The sequence below is a fragment of the Mustela erminea genome, chromosome 1, assembly GCF_009829155.1.
Source record: "Mustela erminea isolate mMusErm1 chromosome 1, mMusErm1.Pri, whole genome shotgun sequence".
NCBI classification, from domain to species: domain Eukaryota; kingdom Metazoa; phylum Chordata; class Mammalia; order Carnivora; family Mustelidae; genus Mustela; species Mustela erminea.
In genome coordinates, this window is record NC_045614.1 from 32,225,141 (window position 1) to 32,251,186 (window position 26,046).

Sequence of the window (26,046 nt, forward strand, 5' to 3'; positions counted from 1 at the left end):
ACCACCAAAAAAGAGCACTGGGACCCTTGTATATTGCTGGTAGGGAGAACAGAACAGCGGATGTGGGAAACCGTGTGGTGGCTTCTTGGTAGTTAAACACAGAATTATCGTATGATCCAGAAATTCTACTTTTAGGTATATACCCAGAGGAATTGTAAACAGGCAGACATTTGCACACCTATGTTCACAGCAGTGTTATTCACAGTAGGCAAAAGGTAGAAACAACCAAATGTCCATCAACAGATGAATGGGTAAACAAAATATGGTACATACATACAAGGAAATGTTATTCCAACCACAAAAGGAATACAGTTCTGATGAATGCCATGTCATGAATGAACTTTGCCAACAGGATGCTAAGTAAGATAAGCCAGACAAAAAAGTACAAATATTGCAGGATTCCACTTACATGAAGCACCTAGAATAGATAGACGAGGCCACGGAAAGCAGCCTGGAGCTTACCAGGGGCTGAGGGGAAGAGGAATGGAGAATTATGGCTTAACAGTTAAGTTTCTGTTGGGAGTAAAGGAAGAGGTTTGGAAAGAGATAATGGGGATGGTTTTACACCACTGTGAAGATATTTAATGCCACTGAATCTTACACTTAAAAAAGGAAAAAATGTCAAATTTTATTTTTTGTTTTAAAGATTTTATTTGAGAGAGGCAGACAGAGAGAAAGAACACGTAAGCAGGAGGAGGAAATGGAAAGAGAATCTCAAGCAGATTCTCTGCTGAGCCCAGAGCTGGGCTTGATCTCGTGACCCTGAGATCACGACTTGAGCTGAAACCAAGAGTTGGATACTTACACCGAAGATGAAGACAGAGCCACCCAGGTACTCTTAAAATGATAAGTTTTATGTTATGTATATTTTACAACAATTGTATACAACAAATAGTATACAATGTATACAAATGCATAATTGACAACAATTTAAAAAAACTCCTACTTTGACACATCATTATCAACCCAAGCCTATAGTCTGGAGTGCTTATAAATGGGATTCACTTGGTCTTTCAGCACTTATTAAGCACCTGCTATATGCCAGGCTTCTAAAGAGCACTTCTGAAGAACCACTGGACCAGTTGATCACATAGATTTATGAGACTGAAAGGCTTAAAAAGTCCAAAGCATTTGCACAGCATTAATTTAAAACAGACCACAGGGCTTCCCTTTGGAATAGAGAAACTTGGGAGCACAGATGAACTCCAAGCCTTTTTTGGTATCTGAGCCAATAAAGGGCCTCCCTCTGATGAAAACATTGAGGTGGAAAGGCTTTCCCAGGGAGGGCGGCAGACTGGGGGATTTCAGCTTGTCGGGGACTGCCTCCGGCCGGGGAAGTCCCCACCATTACAAGAAGGTGCTTGGCTCACTGCTAGCAAAATACGCTGCAAGTATACAATGAACTTTCTGGTGAAGCCCGCCTAAAGGAGGACATAGTTATTGGCTGTATCAAATTTAATCAGCATAGTAACAGGACTCTCATTGGCTCTCCCCATTGCTTGACCCCTTATTGGTCACCCTGCTGTATATAAGCTAAGGAAGTTGATTAAATAAAGGGAAATGAAGCATTAACACCATACCAGGCTCATTGTCGTCCTTGCGGGCCGAGGGCGACATCAGCTCCCGTTGTCCTCTTCTTGACCCACTTATGCGGAACTTCAGTTCTCAGGGTCAGGTCTACCCCACAGAAGCCTACCGGCCCCCACCTGTATCTCTAGACTTGCACCAATCTCCAGAAAGTAGGAGAGGAGGAAGGGGACTACAGTCCAGGTCTACACCTGGGTTCCCTAAATAGCAAAGTCTGGGGAGCAGGTAGGTCTTCTTTGGGAAGTGATCCCAGGGAGGAGAGAGGGATGGAGGAATCAACAAAGGAGTGAAAGTCGATTCTAAGAATCACTTAGTTGGATGACTCTGGGAACAACAAAAATCCCACAGGACATTTTGAGAAGTCCTAAGACCCAGAAACCAGAACTGTCAACCTAGAAATTGGCAAGGGGTGATATTTACGCTTCTGTTCTGTTCCTCAATGTCAGGAATGGGCTCATGGGCATGAACTATCTTACATATTTGGAGTTGAGGGGGTGAAAAGTCAGACAAGAGTCAGAGCAGAAAGCAAGAAGCAAGTGGCCTCAGGCCAAGACCCGAAGGGAGGTATTATCCATCAGCATGGAGCTGTTTGCAGCCCAGGGGGAGGGGGTTGGGGGGGGGGGGGCTCACAGGCAGAGCAGCAGGTGCATTGAGAGGCTGGCCTGGAAGGGTGCCAAGTTGTGTACAAGAGGGATCCAGGGGTTAAGAAACAATCCTGCCGTTCCAACCAAGTCTGGAATTCCTGCGTGGATCCACAATCTCAAAAGGACCACAGAAGGGCTGCCTACAGAGCAGCACATTAATCCCTACACTTGTCTACACTCAGAGGAAAAGGGCAGGGTGGGTCGACCAGACAAAGAGGGAATACTTGCTCCCTGTTGTCGTTTGATCTATAAGCTGGAACCGCTGTAAATCACAACAAATAAAACACACGTATTCTTTCCATCATCCGTTTATCCCAAGGGGGACTCTTTTCCCCAGATCTCCACTCGTTTCTAAAATCAGAAGCCCCATTTCCTTGTCAGGGGCGGGCCGAGCTGCGAACTGCAGCTCAGTGGTTCTCAAAGCGTGGTTCCTAGGACCAGCGTCATCACCTGGAAGCTGGTCAGAAATTCAGGCCCTTAGGGCCAACCCCGGATTCCCCGGATCAGAAACTCTAGGTTGGGGGTGGGGGGCTTCGGACTCAGCAGTCTTGTTCTAAGGAGACCCTCCAGGTGATTCCAAGGCTCAGTTTACAGAAGTGCTGCCTGAGAACACTTCATCAGTCATGTGCCCTCTGCCAGGTTTTCAGACCCTCCTGGTAGAGCATGATATGTGGACTCGGCCTTTACTTAAAACCAGCAAACAGGGATGCCTGGGTGGCTCAATGGGTTAAAACCTCTGCCTTCAGCTCAGGTCGTGATCCCAGGGTCCTGGGATCAAACCCCCGCATTGGGCTCTCTGCTCGGCGGGGAGCCTGCTTCCTCCTCTCTCTCTGCCTGCCTCTCTGCCTACTTGTGATCTCTGTCTGTCAAATAAATAAAATACTTTTTAAAAAATAAATAAAATAAAACCAGCAAACACTGAATATGCCCGCATGTGTGGTGTTGGGCTGCTGCCATGAGTTACCGTAGACCGATAAACACTAACCTATACAATTGTTGAATCGCTATACTGCTATGCTGTGTACCTGAAATTAATGGAAACTAACCTGAAACTCTACTGGAATTAAAGCTTTAAAAAAAAAAAAAAAACCCTCCTCCCCGCCAAAACCCCAAAACAAAACAAAACCCAAACCAAATTACCACAGACCTTGTGGCTTAAAACAACAGAAAATTTTTCTCTCACATTTCTGGAGACCAGATGTCCGCAGGGAAGGTGTTGGCAGGGCCAGGCTCCCTCCAAAAGCTCTCCTTCCGGGTCTCTCCCAGCTTCTAGTGGCCCTGGGTGTTCCTTGGCTTGGGGCCACCGTGGAAATCTCCACCTAGCTTTCAGAGTCTCCTGGGGAAGCCTCCCGTAATATGGCCCTCTCCCCTTTCTCTTATATGAGCACCAGTCGTGGGCTGTAGGGCTTCGCCCTTGATCTCGAGAGACCTCATCTGGAAATCCTTAACTTAATTACAGAGCAAAGACCCTCTATTATGGTCACAGTCACAGGTCCTGGAGCTGAGACTTGGATTTACCTTTTGGGGGTTTAAAACTCAACCAACTACGATGTCCAGCATACTAGGACCCAAATCTCCCTTAGTTTACATTCTGTTTTGTTTTTTACAGATAAGCAAACCTAAAATCCAGTCATTTAGTTACCTTTTACCCACCCTTGGGCTCTAAGGAATCACGAGTATCGGGGACGTTCATTCTCTAGCATGGAGAACAAGTGTTACTGCTCCACACTGATGCCCCAAAGTAAGACGACTCCATGAACGTAGCCACGAAAATGAGCCTGTCTCCCTCCTTCATGCACATGTCCAAAAAGCATAGTAATTAATCGCATCCAAATGCCTGGCTGCTCACAGGTGATACTTGCCCCATGAAGCTGAAGGATTCAATTACTACTTCAAACATTCACCTCCCTGGAAACCAGCCACCTGTGCCCCAAAGCCAGCACCTTTATAGCACTCTTTATGTGCTGACCTTGGGTCCCAGGGCCACTGCTACTCCTGGCCCCAGTGCCCTGCTCTCTGATTATAGCAGTGTGGGAAATATGGCTTCTTCTCTGCCACCTTATCCCTACAGTGGCAATATGCCCTCTCAACTTATGCCCAAGCCCAAACCTGTCCCAGGTTCTCCAAGTGAGTCAGTTCTTCAGCTGAGGGGTGAAGGGCCTCCTTGCTATATAACTCCAGGGGTCCCATTCATGTTCCATTCTCTGAGAATTGTGTTGTTGTGGGCCATGCCTGCTGGCCCCTGACATGGCCAGAGAATGCGTCCACGCTTGGGATCTCTCCATGCCTCAGAATCTTGGCCAAACTCATCCCCATCTTGACTATAAAGAAAATTATTCCTTCCCCCAGAGTGACTTATTCCCAGTTGATTGGCAATGGGAATTCCATTGCCTTCATGGGAAGGGCCACTCTTGCCTCACTCTTGGGAATACAGTCTAGCCCCATGGCCCAGGAAGACAAATTCCTAAAGCTCTGACATTCTAACAGGTCCCAAATGAAATAGGAGTTCACTGTTATCCATGCTCTCCTTCTTACAACCATAATTGTTGAAAGACGTTGGTAGGCATGAAACATCATGACCACCATGTTGGAAACCAAAAGAGTTATTAAGTAAGGAAAGTGAAATTTCTCATGTACTTGCACCAAAAGATGCTGTTGGGAAATGGCATAAATATGGACCGGATTCTAGCCCTGGCCAGGGTTGTGTGGTATCTGTTTTTATGTTTTTATTTAAATTCCAGTTAGCTGTGTGCTGTAGTATTTGCTTCATGTGTACAGTACAGTGATTCAGCGTTTCCATACATCACCCAGTGCTCCCCACTCAAGTGCCTTCCTTCATCCCCTTCATCCCTTCTGTTACCCATCCTGTCACCCACCTCCCCCTCTGTAACCATCAGTGTGCTCTCCATAGTTAAGAGTCATTTCTTGGTTTTCCTTTCATTTCCCCCCGCTTTGCTCATTTTTTCGTTTCTTAAATTTCCCATAGGACTGAAATCATAGGTGATTTGACTTTGACTGATTTGTTTTGCCTAACATAATACTCTAGCTTCTGCTGCATCATTCAAATGGCAAGATTTCATTCTTCTTTATGGCTGGGTAATATTCCATCGTATATAGATAACACAACTTCTTTATCCATTTATCAGCTGATGGACACTTGGGCTGTTTCCATAACTTGTCTATTGTCGATAATGCTGCTATAAACATTGGGGTGCATGTATCCTTTTGAATTACTGTTTTTGCATTCTTTGGGTAAATACCTAGATAATGTATTATCTAGATATTATCTAGATAATATCTAATGTATTATCTATAATACATTATCTAGATAATGTATTATACATTCTTTAGGTAAATACCTAGATAATCTAGAGGTGCCATTGCTGGATCATAGGATAGTTCTATTTTTAACTTCTTGAAGAAACTTCCTACTGCTTTCCAGCATGGCTGTACCAGTTCGCGTTCCCACCAACCAGCACTGGCCAACTCTGTGTCTCTCTGAGGCTCACAGATGGTCTGCATTGTGGATCAGACCCGAAGGCTTGACTACTTGCTCCTCATTCCTTCCTTGACCATCCTGGTTGGAAGAGACTGAGTGGAAACCATGTGGTGTTCCACTGGGAAGATAAACAGGGGCCTGTCCCATCTGCAGTTCAACTGGCTTGTCTGCAAGGACCTCCTCTTCTCCCTCTATACCGCCTAGACCTCTCCCAGCTATAGCCCTAGGCTGGGTAGCTGGGTGATGATTTTCACCTGAAAACAAGGAAGGTCCATAGGAGTGAGGATAGCAAGAAGGACCTGGAGCCAACCAGCCAAACCACTGCATTTCTCTCCTCGGCTCAGCCTACCTGGGCTTCATTTGTACCCACTCTTCTCTTAGTAAATGGGAATATCTTTGCCTCTCACATCTTGTGTCTTTTTCTAACCGGGGCATAGAGAAAGCAACAAATGTGCCCAAGGGCACACAGTTGGCAAAGGACAGAGCTAGAAGCAGAATGTGAGGGTCTGAATCTGTGCCTAGCTCCCGTTCAGGGGATCCCAGGTCCCCAGAAAGCCCCAGCTGAGGAAAGAAATATCCCAATACCAGGAAAGCACTCCATCTCCTGGCTGGTTCCCACAGCCCATCTCCAATGGCTTCATCATGTGGCCTCTTCTTACCAAACTTCCAGCTTTTCTTCCCAATTCCTCCCTTCGGATGCCCACTGTTCGGATCCCACTGGGCAGTTCCGGACCTCCACTTGCTTCCTTGCTTGGATTGATGCGACAATGTCTCTGCCCCGGCTCTCCATTTTCCTTCCACTCCGAAATTATCCTGTTCTGCCAAACAAGTGGAATTACTTCATGTTCTTACTTAAGAAACTTAACAGCTCCTCACTGTCCAGAAAAATGAAGCTGACTCTTTTGCTTGCCACCCACAGCCTTTCACTGCCCACCCCATCTGCCTCCCCAGAGTCACCTCCTAGCACCAAGGCTCCTAGCCATGCTGATGGCACAGTATTCCCCGAATACGGCACACTCTTCTATGTTGCAGAGCACTGACTCTGTGGTTCCTTCTGCCTTTCCACAACATCTTCAGCGGAACCCTTGCATATCCTTCCAAATCAAACTCAGGTAATTCCTTTGAAAAACCTTTCTGACTATTCCTCTGTGAAACCTCTGACCTTGAACTCCTCAAGGGCAGTGGCAATGTCTTTTTAAGTATGTCTGGTACCAAGTACAGTGGCTGTACATGGGATGTTCTTAATGTGATCATGGGAAAGGATGTTTTGTTGAGCATTTAGTATGGGTCAGACACACTCTGTGGGCCCTAAAAATATAAAAATTTGGTAATAAAAACTCTTAGGATGCTCTCTGGGACTGAACGGTGAATGGGTTCTTTCCTAATACAGCACCCTCACTTCTTTTAATAAGAAGTAAAAATAAGAAGTAAAAAACCCTAATACAGCACCCTAACTTCTTTTATTTTTTTTAATTTTTTTTTTTTAAGATTTTATTTATTTATTTGACAGAGAGAGATCACAAGCAGGCAGAGAGGCAGGCAGAGAGAGAGGAGGAAGCAGGCTCCCTGCTGAGCAGAGAGCCCGATGCGGGCCTCGATCCCAGGACCCTGAGATCATGACCTGAGCCGAAGGCAGCGGCTTAACCCACTGAGCCACCCAGGCGCCCCCTAACTTCTTTTAAACTCATTTGTGGGGCACCTGGATGTCTCTGTTGGCTGAGCATCTGACTCCTGATTTCAGTTCAGGTCATGAACTCAGGGTTTTAAGATCAAGCCGGAGGCTCTGTGCTTGGCATGGAGTCTGCATGAGATTCTCTCTTTCCCTCTTCCTCTGCACTTTCCCCACTCACATGCATGCAAACGTGTGTGTGCTTTCTCTTTCTTTCTCTCTCTCTAAAATAAATAAATCTAAAGAAAAAAAAGAAAAGAAAAGAGACATTCACTTGCAATACCTAAGATTTGTAACAGGGGTTGACAACACTTACATGTTCTTTCATGGTCTCATTTTAGCAAAAAAGCTTATTTCTAAAAAATAGAAAGGTGGTATTTAAAATATTTTTTAAAAATTTGAGTATTGTTGATACACATGTTACATTCATGTCAGGTGTACAATGTAGTGATTCCACTTCTCTCTATGTTATGCTGAAAAGTGGTATTTTTATTTTTTATTTTTTTAAAGATTTAAAAAAAATTTTTTATTTAGGGCACCTGGGTGGCTCAGTGGGTTGGGGCCTCTGCCTTCGGCTCCGGTTGTGATCCTGGGGTCTTGGGATTGAGCCCCGCATCGGGCTCTCTGCTCAGCGGAGAAAATTAAAAAAAAATTTTTTTTAATTTATTTGACAGACAGAGATCACAAGTAGGCAGAGAGGCAGGCACAGAGAAGGGGAAGCAGGCTCCCTGCTGAGCAGAGGGCCCGACGCAGGGCTTGATCCCAGGATCGTGACCTGAGTCAAAGGCAGAGGCTTTAACCCACTGAGCCACTCAGGAGCCCTTGAAAAGTGGTATTTTTAGAAAACTTTGGCATAACACATCATTAAATAAATATCTTTGGTGGATTGAAACCAGTGCAACAAATCTTTCTGTCTCAGCAGATGTCTACAATTCCTGAAAACAACAGATCATTACACATGCACATACATGTGGGTGTACTACTAACATTCTTCCACCGCACAGTGAGGGCAGGCTCTGGGTCCGATCCTGGTCCCAGGATTCTGAGCAACTGAATTCAGAACCCTGATCACACAGATATTATTTCTGATGGCTTAAACACGGAACTTCCGTCCTTAGTGATGGAAGGTGACAGACACAAGGGAGAGAAGCTGTACTTACAACACAGGTATCTTTCTCAAGGTGTAGTCTCAGAGAAGGAAGTGACAAGAGAAAAATCATGTATCCAATTGAAATACAAAAATAGAACTGGTAAGCATGCACAAGATACGATAATTCCCTTAATTTCATTCCACTGAGTGTGGCTCCTATAAAAATGAACAATGTGTACTACTTAGAAGTTTGCTCATTAGCACAGCCAGCTGAGAAGATGAAAGAGGATACTGGGCCGAGTCTAGCGAGAAGCTTTTCCCTTGATGCTCTCACCATTTTTGACAAAGATCCATTCAGAGGATGCAGAGACATACATCCTGTCTAGATTTCAAACTCCTGGAACCATTAGGTGGCTAAGCCCTCCATATCCTTCCCCCTTCCCTGTTGGTCCAGAGGAGTCACATTCTCGGCTGAAAGCTGGGTTCGATGGTTCCACAGGGGAGGCTCATTCTTGCCTCAGTGATGTAGCACAAAGGCTCCTTCTCCAGGGCTTTCGGTATTTCGTGTGTGGTTTTATTTGTTGGCACCCATGTTATTTATCTGGATGGCCCACCTAACAGAACTGGCTCTTTGCTATGGGCTCATGGTCGCTGGCCCATCTTCAGGGCAGCGGAGAAAACAGAAGTGAGGGACCCTCCAAGAGAGCACATGAAGACTCAGACACCTCCTGAGTTCCTGCTCTCTGGGGTTCTAGTCCATTCCAGGCTGCTTCTGGAGCTGGGCACGTTGTCCATACTACAGATTTTATTCTCAGCTGTCACTTGAGGTTGAAAACTTATTTGTGCCCTGGTTGGTGTGCCTGAGAATTGTGTTCTGAGCTCTTGGCTTCTGTCTTAAAAAGAAAAAGAAAAAAAAAAGTTTTATTTACAGGACAGTGTGGATGGCATTCATTTGCAAAACACAGAGCTGGAAAGAAGAGAAAGGAAGAGAACTGCCCTGAAGACCCCTTTCAGGGGAAAACATGCTTCTGGGTGACATATACCTTATGGGTGAGCTTGGGTCCATGCAAAACTGGCCAAGCATTTGAGGGGCTGCAGGAGGCATAAAGGCAGGACTGGATGATGGTGAAGGTCCCTGTATCCCAGATCCCTGAGAGCAGGTCAGCCACATATTTACAGCTGCCTGGAGCCCCTGTGATGGGGTGGTTAGGGGAGGAGAGCGCTGGCAGGGGAGAGAGGATCAGCAGCGTGCACCTGTGCTAGCCCCCCCAGAGCACTGTGCACCGCTTAGACCCCCACCCTACATGGGCTCAGGCACTACTGTGGGGATCGGATGGAAGAACCAAGCTTCTTTCTTGAGTCCCTGGGCCAGCTCAGGGCAGACTTCAGTTGGGACTGCTGGGGAGCATTTCTCTGGAGATGTGGTGACCCCTTTGAAGAAGCTCATAGCTCTGTTCCCCGGCGGGGGATGTTTAACACAGGGCAGCCTAGCGAGCCGTTTCCAACATGAACCATGTCTGCTACTTAGAAGTTTGCTCATTAGCACAGTCCGCTGAGAAGATGAAAGAGAAGCCCATGGAGAGAAACAGCTTCTCGTAAGGATGAAGTAGGCCAGGGAGGAGGGTAGGGGTCAACCGCTCAGTTCAAATAAGAAACAGGGAGGGGACGATCTCTGAGGCGAAGCAGCAGAAGTGGACGGAGAAGCAAAGCTGGTTGATTCCTAATCAGGAGCTCCGGGGACATGGGGTTTATGGAGTTGATATTTTGGGAGATACTCGGACCTTCTGCCATGGCCTTGTTTTTTCATACTGGATAGCTCAGATAACTGGATAATTGAAAACTTGTCTTTCTGCAAGTCAAAGTTTGGCTTAAAAAAAGATGAGGGAAAAGCAAAGGGGAGCTCCATGAGAATAGGAAGTTTGTTTACATTATTCACTGTTTTATCATGAACCTTAGAATAAGGCACGCAGGGGCGCCTGGGTGGTTCAGTGGATTAAGCCGCTGCCTTCGGCTCAGGTCATGATCTCAGAGTCCTGGGATCGAGTCCCGCATCGGGCTCTCTGCTCAGCGGAGAGCCTGCTTCCCTCTCTCTCTGCCTGCCTCTCCATCTACTTGTGATTTCTCTCTGTCAAATAAATAAATAAAATCTTTAAAAAAAAAAAAAAAAAAAAAGAATAAGGCACGCAGTAGGTGCTCAGTAAATATCTGTGGAAGGAATGTACGATCCAGGGAATTGAACTTAGTGGTTTCTTCCAGAGCCTCTGCTTTTGCATGGAGGAGAAAGTCTTCCCCAGTCTTTCTAGGGCAACACTCGGGTTGATGGAGGGCTCATGCCATCTGGATTCTCTTTGCATGGGTCATTTCAATTCTTTAATTCTTTTATTCCTTTTGTTTAACAAATATTTATCAAAACCATACTCTCTGTAGGTACTGACTGAGCTTAACATGTGTGAATGCAATGGCACAGATATGCACATGCTTGGAGCTTACAGCCTTGTAGAATTTAGCTCTCTAAGCCCATTTTCATGGTTGGAAGCTTAAATAACTGAATACTTTAACCAGACCAAAGCAAGCAAGCAACCAACCAAACCAACCAAGCCAACACACGAAGAAACCACATCCAAAACACTGACCCCCTTTGGGCTTCAGAACTTCTCATGGCCATGGAGTGACTCACGTGACCAGATCACCCAGACTAGAAAGAACCTTGAGAGGTCCTTCTAGATTTGCCCCCAGGTATTAGTGACAACAGTGTGGGTCTAACCCTGAAATCTCTACCACTGAATTCAATGGAGGTGTATATCTTGTTCCCACAAAGCTTGTTACGGAATAAGTTACGGCTTCTTCCATGCATATGGTGACCCAGGGAAGTCTGCTCCTGTCCAGTGACCCAGCATCTTACCCCGAGGCATCCAGATCACCGTGGTCTGGAAGGAGAAACAGTAGGCAAATAGATACGTAGGGCTGGTTCACCACCTTAGTCTGGAAGGGACACCTCGCTTGTCCTCCGTGTTTTGGGCAGCCCAAGTTGTATGACCCCACCCAGCTGTAAGGGGGTTGGGAGTGGAAGGGAACACATGGATAGTCAGTGGGCATTAAATGTCTCAGATATGACCTTCTTTACCCAAAAAAATGCCCCTGAATCATTATTGTGCAGAACTGAGGAACAGTTTTGACACAGTTGATAGATGAGTTTAAGAGGATAGATTTTGCAAATAAATGGGCCACTTTATTTCCTGAGTTCTTTATCTGGGAATCATTTTGAAATGAAAGGAATATAGGAAATAAACTATGTTAGAGTTTTAATATAGGCTCACTTTACTGGATAGAAAGCATCAACGTCTTTCTTTGTGTTTCTTCAGCCATCAGGGGCTTTTATTCAGTGTTGTACCATCTCATTTATTTCTAATTCAGCTGTAGATTTCTATTACCTACAAAGGGTGCTCTGATTCTGTCCTGGCTTGCTCAGGCACATTTCCCAATAAACAACGGTGGTGTAATTAGCACTAGGTCCATGAAAGAAGTATGTTGAAATATGGTAATTTATTCCATTTGCTGATATAAGTTTATTCCTGGGTAGCATTTTTCCAGATCAATTTGGATTTGATTATTCTTAAACCTTCACTTCCCAGGGATGGTTCTTTCATTATATCATAAATCATCTGCTTATGATTCAGCGGCACGAGACCTTGACTTCAGTTTTTGCATTTATAGTTGATAATACTCGAAATGTTGGTTGCTTCATTATGGAGTCCAAGGGCACTATTACTCTTTGAAATTGGAAAACAGGATGCTTAGCTGGAGTTTAAAAAAAATACCAATTTGGGGGAAATTCAGTAATGCCAACCTGATCATCAGGGGCTGCAGGTGAAATTTTGCCTTGCAGCAACTCATCCTTCAGAGGAGAAAAGCCTTTGCCTTGGAAGGAAAGTTGGAGCTTCAGAGGGAACCCGGACACTCAAAGATATAAAAGACTAAGCCCGTGATCTCTCTCGGCCCTTTTTATTTACTGAACCAAAATTTTTAAGAATCTTCCTTCTGACTTCCCTTCTAGGACCCAGGAAAACAGTGTTGATAAGACAGCCGGACACCGTTCTGCACGGAGTACAAGTTATAAAGGAGAGGGAAAACTTTTACTTAAAAGACAGTGATGGGGACATGCAGGGACCCTGGGAGCCCAAGGCAGAGATACCTATTTCCAACTTTCCAACAACTCTTTCATCATGAAGGAAATTTGTGTCCAACTGAGAGCTGAAGAATGAGAAGAGACAGAAGTGTGAGTGTTTAAAGCAGATACAGCAGCAAGTCCAAAGGTCTAGGGGCAAGGGAGAGACCACGCTGGTTAGCAGGAAGATGAGTTTGGTTGGACTTTCATGCAGGGCTGTCCAGCAGTTGTGGCATGTATGTTCACGGTCATGTCTAGACTTCTCCGTGAGACAAAACGAGCTGAAGACAGAGAGCAGGGGCCAAACCTGAGATCTTGTCTACCACAAAAATTTCCTAGGTTACGGGTCTTGACCATGAGAACAGATACAACGACTTTCCCAGAGCCCTCCTCTTACCAGGCGTGAGACCACCCACTGGATGGAATTCACACAGGCTAAACAGTCAGAGGAAATATTTGGTCCCTGCAGCCTGGGAAGGAAAAAAAAAAAATTCATCCAGTGTCAAAAGCAGCATCGTCAGGAGGGAGTCTGAGTAGTGAGCAAAGAAGAGGTAAAAATGAACCCCCAGAGAGTGGCTTCTTTGATTTACAGAATCAAGAGCAGGTGAGGGAGAAGGGAAAGTGGGACAGAAGAGATCTGAGCACTAGGTGTGTGGGGGGGGGGGGCGCAGGTTGAGAGTTAGGGAAGAGCGTTTGGGGGAAAGGTCCGCAACGACGAGCAGGAGAGTGGGCAGGGGAAGCGAGGGAGAGAGAGAATTTTAAGATATTCACTGTGCATGAAGAAATCACCTCTTCCTTTAGTATTTCCTTGAGAGACAGTTCAGTTTGATAGATAAAGTATAGGTTTATAGTAGTTTTTGGTTCCTGGGTTGTGTTTCTTCGAAGGCAATGCTTGGCTGAGCCTGGGCCCACAGGAGTCATGGGGCTGGAGGACTGTAGAAACTTCCCCTTGAGAGGTACCTCCAATTCAGTAAGTAGATGCATGTGACTGTTCAGAAATACAGCCAACAGATAATAGACCTGGTTCCTCCCTTGGGATGTTACGAGGATAGTTCTTACAGGAGATACATTTTGGGTTTCTGTTCAGCCTAGGACTTTCTCCGTCTGAAAACTGTTTCCTCACCTGCAAAAACTAGCACTCTGTCAGCATCCTAGCACCGGGAGTCACGCCCTTTCCTCCAGTAGATGATTTGACCAGGAAGGAGCTCCTGATCCAACTTGGGCCCTTTTTTCTTGAGAATAAGGGGCTAAATGTGGAGAATGACAACTCAGGAGCTGTGTGGAGCCCCATATGTCCATGAGCTCCCCAGAACAAAAGCAAAGGCAGACGACTAAGCAGACAGTTGGTGGGAAACAGATTCAAAAAATTGGGATAGAATCCTTCTCAGTTCTTGGTGGCTTTCCTCTTCCTGGTACAGGCTCTCATGAAAGGGCTGCCCTTAGCTTCTTGTAAGACACATAGTATCCCCCAAATCAACCCTCTTTCCATTTCCCTTTTGTTCAAGTTACTTGAAGTAACTAGCCTAACATAGCTGCCCCAGTTCCTCTAGTTCTTGGGTTTACTTTCTGGTACTTCTGGTCTCATCTGTTTTGCTATCTTGTTGTGTTCATGGCCCAAAGCTGCCATCCACCTTGATGATCTGTTTTGTCTCTAGAATCACTAGCCTTGCAGAGGAACAAGTAGCTGCCAGTATTTTCCTGAGGAAACTCTTAAAGCATCTCCTCTCCGGTGGGGTTGGATTGTGTCCTTTAAGGGCTCCATCCTCCCTCTATCATACTTCAGCCTGTGTTTCTGTTTATCTGTCACATCTTCTGAGAAGCTTTCCTTCTGGGGCTCTTGTCTTGACATCTCTCTCAGACAAAATTAGTTGTATTTAGAAGCTACACTGGTTTCCATAGTGGATCCGAACCCGAATCCACTGAACTATATCTCTCACTGTGGGCTGGAAGCAAACCAGCGTCTACACCTATGGTAGATGAGCATTGGAGTAGACGATCCTTCTGAAGCAAGCTCTGGAACACAAGCAGGACTACAGGCAGCACCAAGGGCTCTCAGGGGATGGATTTCCCATGATAAGAGAGGCTCAGAGCTGTCTCTCCCAAGGCTGGTCTCAGATCCCTGAATGCTTAGGAAAAAATGAAGTTTTCCTAGTCTTGCTGGAGACCCGCTGAATCAGACTTTCTAGGGATGGGGTGCCAGAGACTCTGGATTTTAAATAATCTACTCAGGTAGTTTTGATGCGTGAAAGCCACTGGTTGTGAGCCAAGAGTAGCCATTCCCAGACCCAAACCAATTGTTAGGCTGAAATCCACAATAAGCTCACCATCTTCAATGCAGTCATGAGATATATGTATCTCAGAAAAATTAAGAACAGTTAAACTACCCTTCTACTTGTGAAGACTGTCACTCCCAGGAGAAAGTGAATATCCCCCAGATTCTCCAAAATTGTACTGTAAACCCCAGCCTCAGATCTTTCCAACCTGACCAACGGACATGTTATCAGAGTCTCCTGAAGTGGGTGGGACTGGCAGGCTTCTTGTTTATCTGTTTTGGAAGAAAACAAAGAAACAAACAAATGTTAAGGCAGAGTCTCAAGTAGTGTGGTCCTCAAACCTGCCGGACTAGACAGACATGGAAAGCCTTATTAAAAAAGCAGGTTCTGGGGTTCGACCCCGGATCCACTGAACCAGAGCGTCTGTGGTCAGGACCAGGAGATTGGTTTTGTTTAATATTATCTGCAGGCATTTCTTACATAGAGTAAAGATTCAAGCCTCCCGGGGATGTCTCTAACTCCAGTTAGAGACTTCATTTAATGCTTATGTTAAATGAAAGTAAAGGAGCACTGTTAGACCAGATACCAGTGGTTTCTGCGATTCTTTCTCTTTGAGATGGTGAGGACAGTAATCACAGCAACAGATACTATGTTTTGAGCTCGTGTTTTGAGGTCGTACAGGGGCAGACACTGCTCTAAGAGATTTCCATGCATTAGTTCTATAAGTGCACAGGACACCATTTCTCTCCCATTAGTTAGATAAAAACTGAGGCTCAGCGAAGACACGCACATTTCCCGAGATGATACAACAAACAAGTGGTTAAGAGGGGATTCAGTTGCTAAATGCTTGGGGGTGCCTAGGTGGCTCAGTTGGTTAAGCATCCGCCCTTGGCTCAGGTCATGACTTCAGGGTCCTGGGGTCGAGTCCCATGTTGCACTCCCTGCTCAGGGGACAGTTTGCTTGTCTCTCTCCCTCTGTCCCTCCTCTGCTTGTGCTCTCCCTCTTAAATAAATAAATAGAATCATTTTTTAAAAAAATGATTCTATTTATTTATTTGATGGAGAGAGAGACAGCAAGAGAGGGATCATAAGCAGAGGCAGAGGGAGAGGGAGAAGCAGGCTTCCAGTGGAGCACGGAGCCCGACAGCGGCTCGATCCCAGGACTCTGGGATCATGACCTGAGCTGAAGGCAGATGCTTAACGACTGAGCCACCCAGGTGCCCCTGAAACAAATAAATAAAACGTTGACAGAAATTGCTAAAGGGCAGCAGGGCAAAAGAAAACATACAGAAGTTGCCACCCAGGATTCATCCTTCAAATGCTTAATGATAAATGGAATCTGTTTGGGGCGAGACATCGTGGGCACCAGCTCCCATGAGTCGCTTTAGATCTCTCTGGGCTCAATGTATCTGTGTTCTTGGTCCTGTGTACATTTTTGGAAGAACTGCTGTGCTCTGTTCCATGGAGGATACACCATTTTACATTCTCCCCCACGCACACAAGGACTCCAATTTCTTTGCTTCCTCACCCCTCCCCACTGCAGTTAGGCTTTATTTTTTTGATAGCAGCCATCCTAATGGGCATGAGGCATGGAGAGATTTTGGGTGGTCACATCTCAGGGGGAGGGGAGTGACTGGCATCTAGTGCATAGGGAGGTCAGCGATGTTGCTGACCTAAACATCCTACAAGGCATGGGCCCGTTCTCTGCCAGAATGAACTGGCCCGAAACGACCGCAGCGCTGAAGCTGAAAAATCCCAACTTCATCGGGTTCATCCTTTATAGTAAATCTCATCCCCTGACACGTGTAGCCTCTGTCTTCCTTGTTGAGACGCTCAAAGGCAACCATTTCAAGAAATCCGGAAAGGGAGGAAGGACTGAGAAGATTGGCAACATTTCTTTTATTCAAATTTTATTTTGGAAGTTTACAAATGTATTACAGACATCAGTAAAACATATCCATTTTACAGGGCACGGATCTCAAGCAAAGTGTTCACAACAGTCTCTGGCAGAGCCCACACCAAAGGCCCGTTGCAGACCTTCTTTAGAAAAAGCTTGACACTCGACACACAACACAGAGTCTGGCCTGCCTCACCTTCTCAGACCCTCTGAGGTTTTGTTTACGCACTTGGAGTTAAAGCACGAGATGGGCAAAGCAATCCTGTGCAGGAAAGAATGCGGTTTGGAGAGGGAAAACTGCCAAAGTCCTAATTTCCTAAGGAAAATGAAGGACTTGTAGACCTTAGAATGTGAAGTCAGGGTCCATCGTAGAAGCGAAATGCTTTAGGGAAACACGGGAGTATCAACCAGAGGCTGGAGAACAGATCTTACTAGTGGGTAACTCTCTCCAAAAAATCTTAAAAAAGGTGGGTCAGGGACCTATTGAACACAGATGGCCAAATGCCCAGTAGAGTGAAGGGATGTCTCTGAAAACTGCCAGGATAGAACAATTCTTTTTTCTATCCTTCAGAGTCATCGCATCTCAACCACCAGTAATGTTTTCCTACACGACGTGACTTTGCTCCCTCCTTTTTAAATTCCCCTTGGGGAAAGCTAGCTTTGTCAGCAGGAAGTAAGCGTATAAAAGAGTATAGCTCCCAACAGTGAGTCATGGTTTATGGCAGTCTTGTGTTGACTGGGCTACTGTTACGAGAAAATGGAAAAGGAATCCAATCCTTTCTTGGTCCTAACCTTGACAACTGCTTCCAAGTGGCCAGACAAGACAAGCCCCGGTGTCTGCTGATGGCCCCAAGGGACCCAGCACTGGAGGCCAGGCAAAGCTGGCTTCATTTCTACTTCCCTTGTGCTTTGAGAGATGCACCTCAAAAGGCGGCAATCTGAAGCCGCCTTCAAGGTGCTAAAAGGTTGCTAACAGCAACTCTTCTGGCATGAAATGGATAACTGGTTTCATTTCCCACTCTCCTCTGGTCCTAGATAGATCCTCTGTCTTAGGCATTAGCATCTGGTTTCTGTTAGACAGAAACACACAAAGAGCACTTCTCCTTGGAATTTAAATATTTGTGTTATTTCTGGTTAGAAGGTGGGATTAGACGAAGAATAAGATGGCCTCTTATTTGACCTCTGCAAAACGATGAACAGAAGGCTGCTTGTAATAATTGGCCAAGAACATGGGAATGCAGAAGGAGGCCCAAGAGATTTGTCTTTGTTTTGCCTAAAGAAGTCAGTCTCCACTTTTAGCACCCACAAAGGAACTGGGGGCTCTCACAGTCATTTACGAATGATGCTTCCTACAAGGTTGGTGTGCCATTTGGGGCCAACGGCAACGATGGAAAGACAGATAAAAATCAGTTCCCAAATGAGATTTGTTATCAAATGACCTCAGTTCTAACCCACTGATCCTCGGTGCTTGGAGCGTCACAAAGATTTTTGAGACTGCATCCACGCTCCCTGGGAGAGTGTGGTGAGATTCGCTGGTTTTACCAGGAATGGGAGAGCGTGTGCTATGTCTGTGTCATCGCTGGCCGCACCTGAACTCAGATACGGTGAGGGGGACCCAAGCAGTGGAAAACCACCGCAGGAGAAGGCAATACAGTTTGCTGCAGTGCAAAAGCATCCTACAGAATGGGGACAGAGAAAGAGCAAGAGCTGTCTTGTGGTCCCCTCCTGGAAAGACAAAATTGCTTGTTCACTGGGCTGGCTGAGGACAGAAGGGAAGGACTAGTGATGAGAAGGTGAATGTAGGAAGAACCAACAACCAACAACCAATCCACAACTCTACCCACCTTGAACCTGCGCAGGACCTAGGAGCATGGTTCTGCTTTCCCTCACCTCATTCACCTTCACGGAACTATAGGACAGAAGGAAGGGTACCTAAACGCCACCCTCCATGCCACCAGGCTGCTAAGAAAGCTGTTCACAGTATCGAGGGTCATATGTATTGGCAGGGACATTTAGGAAACTGTCAATGGCTACTTTCTCCTGGAAAAAAGCCCGTTCTGTTGCCATGGAGTTGAGCAGCGATAAGAAACGACCTGAAGACCCAAGTGGTCGTTTTCACCAAAAGCCAAGAGGACCAATATGAAGAGAGGTAGAAAAAGCAAACCCAAAGTATTAGAGATGAGAGGGAACTAGGAAAAATTACTTTTCTGGAACGGTCTATCAAAGATGCAAGGAGATCTGGGAAGAGGTGAGTGTAAGCCCCACTCACAGGCAAAACTTGACGAGGAAGAGCTCGTGGTTATGACAGAGGGATCAGGTGAGGACCCTAAGTTCTTGCCTCCAAAGAGAACACATTGAGTTTTCAGGAACGGAGTTCTGTTATGTTAGGTGTAAGTCATCACGAACAGGTAGGATTCCTACAACCATGACATCCTGCTCTCTCCGGGGCATTCACTTAGAGGTCCCATCACCTTTGTGATGATTTAACCAGCCTCGTGGGCATCGTCTGTAAGGCGCCTGGCTGCGTGTGGGGTGGGGAGAAGCCGCAATGGAACACACGGAAGCGACCTTGGTTAGAGACAGTGTGACCCTGAGGCTTCCATCTCAGTATATTTCAAGCTCTGGCCAGTTGAGCTGCCGGGCGCCCCCTGGGCAGCTAGCTCTGAAATCGTTTCGTCCTCCCAACCCCTTCATGGGATGTGGCTATGGGTCGATTTCAGGCTACCCTCTTCTTCCTGCAGAGGGTGCCTCAAGCCTCATGGGGGGAAGGTAAGGGGGTACTTCTGGAGAGGATGGACTTAGAAAGCAGCTTTTACCAGGAGAATTTCTTTCATTGGATTCCAGGCCACAGAGGACAGACATGATTTTCAGCTGTTTGCTATGTTAAGCGATCTACTTTTGTCTCTCTTTTCTTTTTCCAAAATGCCTTTTCATTCTCATCAATCAAGGAACTCCAAACTCCAAATTGAACTCGCCCGATTTCTACCAGAAACCTGCCACTTCAGTAGCATGGTGTTGCACATTGTTTCTTAATCAGTTTTGCCAAGCAGTTTACAAACTTACTATACAAACGTAATAGAGTTAATTCTCCGGAGGCTTGGATAAGTAATGAAGCATTTAGATATGAAGATAGCATGCGGAAAACAGCCACAACCAACATTTGCATTGCTTTTTTTTTTTTTTAAATCAGTGACAATGACAAATGTCATATTAATACCTGAAAAGCAAATTATTTTAATACATCCTGAATGGAGTGCCATTTCCACATCCTTTACAGCCTTCTTTTCCCCAGACCCATTTGGGATGGTGTCTGAAAAGCCACATCTCACATTCTCTCCATAAAAAAAAAATATTAGAAAATATTAACTACTATACTGAAAAGAGACCACGCTCACCTCACCACGGCAGATGGCCACTGAGTTACACCGTGTACTACATCAACAGTACATCTCACTAAAGGTGGGTCCTCCGATGGATTATTTCAACTGCTACAATCCATTCAAGGGAGGAGGAGAATGGAAGAGAAAGCAAGGGCTTCATTGTGAACTGAAGCAAGGTAGGAAGTTTTATTTTACTATAAACAACACAACCGTTAAATGTCTTCTTCAAGCAAACTCACTTTTGAGCCCAATTTCTGTCTGACCAACAGTCCCCAAAGTTCAACACGGAAATCCCCCTTTGAACAGCATCTGCTCTTCAAGGCCGTCACCCTGAAATCTCCCAAGCTGCTCCCTTTCCTGGGTCACCCAGACACTCTGGTTACGGGGCGTGTTAAACTGGGTTCTTTCTACAAGCACTGGGTTGGGGGGGGTGGTTATTCAAGGTAGCGGTCACCTCCCACTCTACTTCATTTCCCGAAGCTCTTCTTTACTCTGACCTTCCTTCATATCCCCCTTCAGTCTCTACCCTTGACCTGCTTTCTGCTTTCGAATTCCCTTGTTCCTTCTCCACGCATGACGTACGATCTAGAACACCCCGTCCCTCCCAGAGCCCCGCAGGACCTTCTACATGTCTACTGCTTAAGTTCATTTGCACTGAGGACAACCGGTTGTCAGGCTAAGGCAGCTGTTCCGTCTGCCTTGGTAAAGGAAAGCAGATAATATAATCCAGGAAACATGAGCACCAGAAAATAATGCCACATTCAAAACAACGTCATGCTGACATCACACGACGGGTACCACTCACAGTCACTTTCATTTTCCCCAAGGGACAGATCAACAGCAAGCAACTTCAATGTTCCCAGCAGGGACGGCGTTGCTCACGGGAGTTTACGGACACTGGTTGGTTTCTCTAATTGGCAAAAGTTACGTTTGCAATTAAAAAAAAAAAAATTACTATCACTTTGTAGAGAAGAAATTCTACCGAGGGCAGGAGCAGACTTAAGGATGTCTCCTTAAGGTAGAATGGAGCATAAAATACTTTGGGTGTAATGGTTAATTTTTTTTTTTAGCCACAAAAAGTCAAATTGAATAAACTCCTTTGAAAAAGGTCTCACTGACATGTAACAAATTTGTATAGAAAAAAGAAAAAAAAAAAGAAAAGGCGGTCCTGGACCGCCTCTGAATGTACTACTCAAAGACAACGCTGGGCGTGCATGCAAATTTCCACTGAGTCCTACGATATAGAAATTCCTTTGATATTACAAAATACAAAAATATTTTATCAGAACTCTCATTTACATTGCATTTACAATGGACATGTAAATAACTTAGTCTTGGGTCCTGGCTAATAATAAACAAATTACTTACTGGAAAAAGGGTCCTAAAAGTAAGAGAACCAGAGAGGGTATAAGCGAGCGGGAAACAGTTTGCCATCTTGCGAAAGGCGACTCAACACAGACTGACGGGAAGGAGGGGACCAACCCTGGCCTCCAGAGTCTATAGCGTTTCCAAAGTGAAATGTGCAAATAATATTCAACATGCCGAGAACTGGGACTACCTATTGAGTCAGTCTATTACCTTGCCTCCACCACGGCCAGCATTTCCCTCTTCTCCTCTAGCCACCACCCCCCAAAAGCGCTTTACAATGGAAAACAGTGCAAGTTTCTGAATGTACATTCTTAGCTCCCATCTTCCCCCATTCCCTGACCCCAAGCCTATTAGGAAATGATGCAGTTTTTGCTTTTTTGTCTTTTCCTGCTGTGCAACTGTCCCCTGCCCCCTAACGTGGAAGACTTGGGGAGCCCATAGGAGCTGTATTTGTGCAACAGCTCATCGCTTGTGACGTATCGCAGGCGGGCGGGCTGGGGGATGGGTTCTCCTAGGAAGTAGCCCTCGTTGTCAGACTCCGAAGAGGAGGAGCAGGTAGAACACCAATCGTACTCGGCGAAGTAGGGTCCCCAGCGCTCCCCGAAGGCATTCTGCAGAGCCAGGTCTGACACCGTTCTCGGGCACTGGCCGTACAGGTCCCTTCGGGACCCTTGGCCCAGGCTCTCCTGGAAGCTCCGCTGGCGCATGAACTGGTCGTAGTCCTCCCTGGCTCGGAGGGGGGGCCTTTCTTTTAACCGAGAGATGGCCTCGCGTTCGCTGGCCAGGTGCAGGGCGTTGTCCGAGCGAGAGCGCCGGGAACGCCTGGAGCGGTGAGGTCGGAAGCGGCGACCGTCGTCGCGGGAGGTACTTCTCCTCCGCGTGCGTTCGCTCATGGGCTGGATCCTCATGCCCTCCTGCCCCTGCAGCTTGCTGCTGGCCATCCCCCCATCAAAATCAAAGCTCTGATGCAGCCTGCCGTGGGACTGCAGGTCTCTGTACCCAATGGGGTTGCCGAGCTGGTGGAGGTTTCCCTCCATCTCTTGGTACTGCTGGGCAGAGAGCAGGCTGCGAACCGACTCTGCGCTCCGGAACTGCATGGACGAGTTAAGCGTGCCCATGTTGCTCAGCTTCTCGGAGACATTCATTCCAGAGTCTTTGCTGAGGTCAGGCATGGAAAACCGGGAGAGGTGCTCCTGGCGCTTGGCCCCACCATCTGCGGACAGGCCTGGGGGTAGAGAGGGAAGAGAGGACCACGGAGGTTAATATAAATGTGCAGTCTTGCTCATCGGAATCACCGTCTGTCCGGGATCGCTGCATACGGTTGCGCAGTTGTACACTGCACAAAGGTGCTCTCAGAATGTTTGGGAGAGCTCTCTCCCCACTCCACAGGAGGGTGGTGCCCACCGAGAGAGGACACCTGGTTAAAATGTATCTGCACAGCTATATGTTACTAGTTACTAATTCCTCCAAAGGCTCATTGAAGTCACTAGGAACCTACTGTGCATCTCATGCATGCTTCTTCTGTTTAGAATTTCACTTTACAAAAAGTGCTTCAGTTACTTCTTTGATCTAAGGCTGCACTATAAGTACATGGCACAGATATTCTGGATGTGGAAGGTTTCAGCGACACATGCTGGGCCATGCCCAAATAGTTCCTATCAACACTGAGCCTCGCATCTAATCTCCTGAAACCAGAGCAACTCACTTTCCTGTTAGCCTCCAGCAGCTTCCCCCTGCACCTGCCGTCCCTGAGCTCCACAGCTCAAATGTCTGGAACACTAAGTGGCTCCCTGGGTGTACACAGAGGGACATTTACTCTCTCAGGCTCTTTAGTGAATGACTGCTCCGGGGTTTTAAATTGGCCCTGAACAGCCAGAAGATGTGAGTGGGATTCTAGGATACTCCTTTTCCCCTGGGGGAGGCACTTTTTAAAACACCACGACCAGTGGGTATCTCTCTAGCAATGGGCCTGCAGTCCCTAAAGGCTATCAATGGCACCACTTAAATGAAAACCATTTTGCAAGTAGCAGGGGATTCTTGACCTGAGTAACTTCCATGCTGCCCGCCCTAAAGCAGGACTCTCAAAAGAGAAGCTTAAGAATGGCCCCGGTGGTAAAAGCTCAGCACTTTCACTCATTACCTGTTGGAAGATGAGCCATTTTGCCATTGCTGGTTGCAGAAAACATGTCTTTGGATTACAATGGCCCAGTATGACCCAGGCCACTGATTCTTCTTTCCCAGGGGCTGGGGGCCAACAACTTCCAACCCCCGGACAAAACTAGTGTTATGAACACTTTGAAATACTACTTAGCAGTATCTTTTTATGCTAAACACACACACACACACACACACACACACACACACACACACTTTATCAATGAGGTTGCTTGGAACATTTGTGTCCTTTTGGGTGTGTGTGTGTGTACTTATGGATTATTTCTGTTGGGTGTACAATCAGAGTGGAGATGCTACAATTTTTCATTGTTACTCTTGATTATACACCAAACAGAAATCAGTTTATAGGTCCCAAAAATGTGCAAGGGTATTCAGAGAAGTTTTCTTTAGAGTGGCTTAGAACTATAAATAACTCAGATGTCAATTAGCAGGAAAGAGGATCAGTAAAATGTATTTTATACCATTCCCCCTTAAAAGGAATGAGGAGTCTGGAGAGACGGCCGATTCCGGGACAGGAGGAGGGAAGGTAAGATAGGAGCATGGAACATCTCGCTACACCAGAAAGGAAGGAAGTGCTACAAATGAAAAAATGAGGGGCTCTCACTCACCAAAGCTGAGCAACGTGAGTGTCAAAACATTAAAACAGTAATGATTTATAAACCATTGAAAAAGGAGGAAATAAGTCCATAAACCCTCTAATAAATAAATGGGGGAGAAGACTGGGCTCTTGTACACCGGACAATGGTGAGCAGAGGGGGGGTGCTGGATTTGGAAGACCACCATTTTGTAACCACTGTACATAAAGATTGATTCACACAAGAGTCAAATTATGCTCAAGTCAGGGAATAAAATTTGATGGGGGAGCAGGATATTTTCACGGTGTTAAGTGTTTCTCCATATTAGTTTGTAAGGAAATATTTAATAGCTACACAACGGAGAAATCAGACAGCACTTTGACGGGGAGATCAAACTTAACATCATTGATGAGGCAGAACTGGACATTGTGTGCCTCCCGACGTAGGTCCTGAGAAGGACACACTATCACCCACACATTGTTCTAGTCAGGAACATTTCCTGAGTGGATTCAGAAGGAAACATTAGATAAGCTCCCAAATGAGGAAAATTCTATTAAGAAAAAAAAAAGGGGGACTATATCCTTAAAACTTTTTTTTTTTTCAGTACCATAAAAGTCTGAGGGAATGTTCTACGTTGAAGAACACAAAGGAACCATGGCAACTGTGTAGAACACCTGATCCCTCTGGTGAGAATGTTAGAGAGCATAGCTGTGGAACGACTGACAAAAATTGGGACATGGGCAATTAATAGCCATATGATGCTAAATCTACTGTGGTAATTATGATAATGTTGGAGAAGACCCTTCCTCTTGGGAAATAAACAGGGAAGGCTATGGTCGTACATGGCTGAACTGGATATGACTTCCTCTCAAATGGTTTGGAAATACACTGCGTGTGTACATTGTGTACACACAGTTCGGAAATGCAGTGTGTGTGTGTGTGTATGTGTGTGTGTGTGTGACCGAGAGAGAGAGAGAGAGAGCGAGAGAGAGCAAGAGAGAACCAGCAATAAACTAATGGGATCAACGGTGAATCCAGGTAAAGCATACATTCTGGGTATTGGTTTCATTCCATTTTTGCAACATTTCAGTTAGTTTGAAATTATTGCCAAATAAAAAGTTTCTTAAAACGAGCAGTGTATGCATATACAATGGTTTGGTTTTCCATGCCCAGGGAAGTCGCTGGGGGTTGGGAGGGGGGCAGGTGGTGTATGCTGTTGGCATCTAATGGGCAGAGGCCAGAGAGACGACGTTGAGCACCTCACGGTGGACACACTGGGCAGTCCCCACAACAGAAAATTATCCAGCCCCGGAGGACAGTCATGCCACAGCGGAGACACCATCATAACGGCAGAATTCCACATGACAACGAGAATGAACAATGATACCCAGTAACAGGGATGAATGTCACAGAAAATGCTGGCAGACACAAAAGAGTACAGGTTGTGTGATCCCATCTGTATGGAGTTCAAGAGCTGAGGCTGTGTTTGGTGGCAGAGATCAAGGCAGTGGGAAGGGACATAAAGGGAAACTTCGAGGGTGCTGGGGATGTTCTATATCCAGATCTGGGTGATGGTTATAAAAGGATACACACGGAAAAATTTCTTGAGGTGCAGTTTAATATTTTGTTTGCTTTATCTTATATACAGGTTATACCTCAATAACAAGGTATAAAAATAAAGCAGGGTTCTCATTAAAGAGTCACCTTTAAATGCTGGATATGCC

The 26,046-nt window shown here is 45.9% G+C and overlaps 1 protein-coding gene and 1 long non-coding RNA gene across 6 annotated transcripts in view; one reads left to right on the top strand and one right to left on the bottom strand.

Moving 5' to 3' along the window:
* Positions 1-16,820: 16,820 nt before the first annotated feature.
* Positions 16,821-26,046, bottom strand: part of PRICKLE2 (prickle planar cell polarity protein 2) — a 320,192-nt gene continuing 310,966 nt past the window's right edge. For all 5 annotated transcript variants that reach the window (XM_032324380.1, XM_032324418.1, XM_032324400.1 and 2 more), the window contains one exon: positions 16,821-22,797. In XM_032324380.1, coding sequence (XP_032180271.1) covers positions 21,923-22,797 — 875 coding nt within the window. In that variant the 3' untranslated portion in view covers positions 16,821-21,922. The remainder of the gene's footprint in view (positions 22,798-26,046) is intronic.
* LOC116579277 lies at positions 22,107-25,259 on the top strand. The gene is made up of 3 exons (XR_004281204.1): positions 22,107-22,195; positions 24,225-24,273; positions 24,927-25,259. It is a non-coding gene; the product is annotated as an uncharacterized LOC116579277 (long non-coding RNA).